The sequence below is a fragment of the Carica papaya genome, chromosome 4 (assembly GCF_054855325.1).
Source record: "Carica papaya isolate Zhongbai chromosome 4, ASM5485532v1, whole genome shotgun sequence".
Classification (NCBI taxonomy): domain Eukaryota; kingdom Viridiplantae; phylum Streptophyta; class Magnoliopsida; order Brassicales; family Caricaceae; genus Carica; species Carica papaya.
This window is the reverse complement of record NC_142312.1, coordinates 8405642-8412020: the sequence shown is the minus strand read 5'-3', so window position 1 is coordinate 8412020 and position 6379 is coordinate 8405642. Positions and strand designations below refer to the sequence as shown.

General features: G+C 33.5%; 1 protein-coding gene across 1 annotated transcript; it reads left to right on the top strand.

The window, feature by feature from the left end:
* The first annotated feature begins 449 nt into the window (after positions 1–449).
* Positions 450–2185, top strand: LOC110812777 (MATE efflux family protein). The gene has a single exon (XM_022039621.2). It carries the CDS (start codon positions 559–561, stop codon positions 2104–2106), a length of 1548 nt encoding a protein of 515 aa, XP_021895313.1. The 5' UTR covers positions 450–558; the 3' UTR covers positions 2107–2185.
* The last annotated feature ends 4194 nt before the right edge of the window (positions 2186–6379 follow it).

Below are 6379 nucleotides of genomic sequence, written 5' to 3'. Positions count from 1 at the left end.
GTTTTAAAAGCACAATGAAAGAAGAAACGTGCTATTTAATTAATTAATTAATTTTTAATTAAAAATTTGCACAATCAGCGCAGGTTAATGAATATTCAACAAATTAAGCCACAAATGACTGCACGACATCTGGTCAGCTCTACATGCATATTATTCAAAAATCAAAATATATATTTATAATAAAATTATTAATTTTTTATATATATAAAAAAAAAATATATATATATATATATTATCCAGCTAAAACATTTTACTTTCCTTATATGATGTCTTTTAAAGAAACATTTTAAATGTTGGTTTCATACACGTGCGATCAACTTTGAAAAGAAAAGCCTCGCAAGTATGTATGCATATATATATATATATATATACACGTATTAAATCTTGAAAGGTCAAAAACACTGTAACCCGGAGAAAAAAACAAAAAGACTCCCCTCGCTCTTTAAATCTCATATGTGAGTTTCCAAATCCCTTGGCTTAATTAACCTCACCCAAAACGCTTTCTCTCTCTACGTCCTTCTCCTCTCTCTGCTTCTCATCTTCTTCTTCCAAGCCGACATGTTTACTCCCTTTCTCCCCAGAACTCCAACATCACAAAATCAGAAAACCCATCTCTTTCTTCCAATCAAGGAAGCCATATCTATATCCAACATAGCTTTTCCTATGATCTTAACAGGTCTTCTTCTCTACTCCCGCTCCATTATCTCCATGCTTTTTCTCGGCCGTCTCGGCGACCTCGCTCTCGCCGGCGGATCCCTCGCTATCGGATTTGCTAACATCACCGGTTACTCTCTTCTCTCCGGTCTCGCCATGGGAATGGAACCCATCTGCGGTCAAGCTTTTGGTGCAAAAAGGTTCAAGCTTCTTGGTCTCACCATGCAAAAAACTATTCTTCTGCTTCTCCTCACTTCCCTCCCCATTTCCTTTCTATGGATCAACATGAAAAGGATCCTCCTTTTCTCCGGTCAACAAGAAGACATCACAAGTCAAGCTCAGCTCTATATTTTTTGCTCTCTCCCTGACCTCATTGCACAGTCTATTTTACACCCTCTTCGCATTTATCTCAGAGCTCAGTCCATTACACTTCCTTTGACCTTCTCGGCATCTCTTGCTCTGCTTCTCCATATTCCCGTTACCTATTTTCTAGTCTATGTTCTAAACCTGGGAATCAAAGGCGTCGCTTTGGGAGCAGTTTGGACTAATTTCAATCTCGTAGGATCTTTAATACTTTACATTATCATCTCTGGTGTGTATAAGAAAACATGGGGAGGGATCTCTGTTGAATGCCTCAAAGGGTGGAAATCTTTCTTGAATTTAGCTATTCCTAGCTGCATTTCGGTTTGTCTCGAATGGTGGTGGTATGAAATCATGATTTTGCTTTGTGGGTTCTTGATAAATCCTCGAGCAACAGTTGCGTCAATGGGAATTCTGATTCAAACCACAGCTTTGATATACATTTTCCCATCTTCTCTAAGCTTTGGTGTATCAACAAGAGTAGGGAATGAAATAGGCGCCAACAATCCAAACAAAGCCAAACTTGCAGCCATAGTTGGTGTATCTTCAAGCTTTATTATTGGATTCTCAGCATTGTTATTCACAGTAATGGTGAGGAAGATCTGGGTCACCATTTTTACCCAAGATAAAGAGATTATTGCTTTGACGTCAATGGTTTTACCCATAATCGGACTTTGCGAACTTGGAAATTGCCCACAAACGACAGGATGTGGGGTGCTGAGAGGCATAGCAAGACCTAAAATGGGAGCAAACATCAACTTGATTTGCTTTTACGTGGTGGGTATGCCAGTTGCGATATGGCTAAGTTTGTATGGTGGGTTTGATTTTAGAGGGTTGTGGTTTGGTTTGTTAGCCGCCCAAGGATCATGTGTTGTGACCATGTTGGTGGTTTTGATTCGAACCGATTGGGAGTTTGAGACAGAGAGAGCCAAACAGCTCATGACTCGAACCATACCTACTGATCATCATCATCATGATGACGACAATGAGGATGAGGTAGCAGATCAGACAGTGGAAGATGACGATGTTAAAAATTCTCAAACTTCATGGGCTGACACCAGATCACACGACTCTCTAGATAGTTTAATTTAATTCTTGTACACTTGGTGACGGCTATGCTAACCAACCATTTTTTAACTATATATATATATATATTATATACACTTTTTAACTTGTCAAAATCAAAAGTGCCCCATGTGGGTTACATTCATGGGATTGGATTTCTTGCTTTTTTCGTACTAGACATTTCTACTTTCTACTGCAAATATATAATGGTTAATTCCCACGTTTTTGTGTGTGTGTGTGTGTGTGTACATATATATATATATATTTATATGGTGGTTCCCTCGCCTCCGCCATTCAGCGTACTAGACGCCATTTTATTCGTATCAAAAAATAAATTAGACATAGAAGTAAAATATTTTAGTCAGAATCAATTGTAATGATCTCGTAGAGCTTTCTTAATAGATATGATATTAATTAGTTTACACACAGAAATATATATATATATATATATATTAATTATATTACAATTTCTTAAGGAAATAGTTGGTAATTTCATTACGGAGTTAATTATTTAAGTTTTGGTTTTTTTTTTTTTTTGGGTTTAAATATTCCTAAAGAGGAAAATAAACCAAAACTGGGTTGGTGGAAACAGGTTTCCAATTTGGTTCTTACTTTTTGGGGCAATAAGGTATGACCCGTGAGGGTTTAACGTCGGCGCGACCGACTGGTCATTTCCCACCAGACTGCCGACTCCATAATTGACCTTTTCTCCCCAAATTATTAAATGACAAAACTTAAATATTGTTAATTATTAATTAATTAGCAACTTTTTTTGTAATTAAATCAATTTCAGTTAAATCAAAATTCTTAATGAGAACAAGGGTATTAAAGTAATTATACTTTGTGTTGCTCTATCCAAATTTGTACCTACCAAACACTTCATTTTCTTTATTCAATTATTATTTTTTGATATCATGTTCGTTTTTTAAATGTACCAAATGCTATCATATATTATATTTTTATTATTATAGGTTATATCCTATACACCACATTTTGAATTGTAGTCCCTACATGCATCCCATGGAATTGCAAATGGGACATTGTATTTATTTGTCTTAATAAACACTTTATTTGCCTTTTTCTACATACCATATTCTGGTTAATTAGCAATTCTCAATATATATATATTTTTTGCATTTATTTATGTATTTTTTATGCTTTTCAATAGAACCATCGAGAATTGTTAATTTTATCGTAATAATTATTGCACACAAGTTATGTGATCACGAGGCAAATGTTTTGAGCTTTTAAACAATATAATGACACTACAAAAACTTTTGGTACAATAAGTAAGCCTTGTTAATCTAAGTTTCCCCACTTCCCCTATCTTTTGTCAATTTTGTTTATCTTTATCCTTCAATATTCATTTATGGTAATGTTTTCTTATTTATCTTGTTTACGTGGTTGATACTTAAAGCCTTTATAAGTTGTGGTAGGTGAGGTATAAAAGGTACTACTTTTTCTTTGCGATAACATAAATTTGTGAACATCTATATAATCCTTTTGTTAAATACTTCATTTTATATTATACTGCAAGCAGGGACTACGGTCTGTGATTCTCTAAATGCATGCATCCTAAATTTGTTAAGCTACTTATAAAATGTTGGCATCAAGACCTAAATTGAAGGCCAAGGTTCTCTAAAATTATAGTATTCTCAATAAATAACAAAAGTGGTAACATATCGTTCATATAACTTGAATTCTAAGCATGGTAGTTTCAATCAAGATTTTCATATTTTACTTTGTTTTAAAGCATTTACTATATGTTTCTAGTGTCATTTGTTTTTTTTTCCTTCTTTTGCTTCAGTGTCCTTTGATATTGCACCTAATTTTCCATAAATGATTTCTTGTTAATTGCTAAACTTTCTTTTTTTTTTCCTCCTTCACCTTTTCCTTTTCATGCTTTTCCAATTTTACTCTTTGATAAGTTTTCTAAACTAGTGTTGATTATTTAAGAAATAATCATTTCATTTTATTTTATTTCTCTAAATTAATAAAATATCCAACAATATTCCAATTAACAATTACATAATTAATTTAAACAATTTACGATTTATATATCTCCATTATTCACATGTGAAAAATATTATTTATTTTTCTCGTAAGTACTCGATGAATATTCTTCTTATATGTGTGTGACAATTTAGACTCATTATCTAATATGAATGCAACTCTGCATGTATATTAAATCCATAGGTAATGCTAGTAATATATTCATAGCAGAAGAATGGTAATTGTTCATCTTATAAGATTACGAACTTCATAAAATAATTATCATGTAATGAGCTTCTTTCATTATACCATGTTACAAATAGATATTAGGTATGAATATTCTGGCAAACCTCATGTTACCCATCATTATGTAATAGATTGACTAAGCTTAATCACATTTATCTAGTTGGAAATTCATTTGAACTAATCGCACTTTCGAATAAAAGATTTTTCCATATTAAACATTCTCAACCACATAGTGTATTTACTCTCTTACTTGAGGGAGTCTTTCTCATAGTATTAAATGAAAAAAAAAGGAAATTTAGACCAAACTACTACAATTTTGATGTGTATAGATTTTAGTTAAAAATTTAATTTCCATTTTCATACGTGGAGATCGTGGTTATGAACTACCCATGAACTTTAGTACTTTAAGGAGATCTACATATAGTCAAATTTTTTTTCATAGAGGTCATTGTTAATCTTTTATCATGCTCATTTCTCTCTTTATACTAAGAAAATTTTTATTTTCGCAATCAGAACCTTGTAGTTTAAAATTTTTCTTATAAGTTTAACAATAAAAGCTTTTTGTCTTTAAATTTATTATGAAGCTTATATTTTTCTTCATCAATAATGACCTTATGGAATTTGTGAAGACAGTTCCATTTACTCGTAATAATTTCATCCTCAAAGTCCTCTTATATGTTATATTTATTTTTTCTTTCAGTGGTACTTTAAGAAAAGTTTCTCTAAAGGTATCAACTCTTATTTTTAGTTCTTTTGTTTTATAATGATCAATGACACCTATAAGTTGTTTACCTTCATTGATTGTGCTATTTTTTGATTTGATAATGTTATAATCATAAAAAATGTAGTCTCCTAAATTTTTAAGAAAAAATAAGTAATTATTACTTTTTTAAATGGTAGAATTTATCATTAAAGTCTTTTAGGGTATTATATTTCTATTTGTTCTCATGAAGTCTTTTAGGAAGAGCTTCTTTGAAGGTCTCAACTTTGAATATTAATTCTTCATTTTCATTTATACTGTAACACTGGGGTTCGGAATTTTACATGAGATAATTTTTTTCAACTTATAGAATATATATATATATATATATAATTATAATTCATTTTCATTTGATTTTGCTAAATTTTTGGAGAAAAAAATGAATTAGGGACAAAATTAAAAATAATTCTGAGGAAAAGGGGCAAAAATGTGAATATGTGGGGTGTTTTTGAAAGAAAATTTGAAAAAATAGGATAAAATCATAAAAAGAAAAGATTGGCCACGTGGGATGGTCTGTCAGCAGCCACGGCGAACCAGGACACGCTGCGTGGTGAGCACACTGATATCAGCTCTACGCAGGAGGCCACATGGGCAATTCGCATGCCTGGATGATTCGACAGCCCAGATCAGATCCCACGCGCACGAACAGCTCAAATGCATTCTCCTTTTAGACGCAATCGGACGGACGAATTTGATCGTGATAGACGATCCAGATTCGTTTACGCCTTCGGCCAAAATAAAAAATCATCGAACGGTCCTCATTGCTCTACGTTGACTCGAACGAGCAGTTTGGATCGAATGGAGAGGAGTATTTAAACTCCTATTCGTAGCAACTAAAACCCTAGCTGACACCCGACCGGTGAAGAAGAAGAAAAAGGCAGCTGGAGGGAAGATTAATTGTCAGAGGGACACCATTGCTGCCACACCGAAGCCATCACCAACCGCCAAAAAAGGTAAAATGCTTCCAGCTCAAAATTCAATCCCGAGTCTCCTTATTTTCATATCAAAGCAAAAAGGTCAACGGCGAGTCGAAAACCATGGACAAAGCTTAGTTGAGCTGCCTTGACTAAAACCCAAAATCTTCTCTGATGACCCCCTTCTCATTTTTCATTTCATATGATTTTTTTCGACCATATTCACTGTCCTTTTCTAGTGTAGGTTAGCTGAAAAAGAACTTCAGTCACAAAGAAGGACCGGTGGAGCCGCCACACCAGGAGACCTTCTATAATAATCAGGTCCAAGTGAGAGAAGGGAGCCTAGGCCCAGACCAGGAAAAAAAAAAGAGGAAAGAGAAGGAGAAGG

What these genes read in the sequence shown, in the direction of transcription:
- LOC110812777 (XM_022039621.2), top strand. Translation starts at nt 559, where the DNA reads ATGTTTACTCCCTTTCTCCCCAGAACTCCAACATCACAAAATCAGAAA.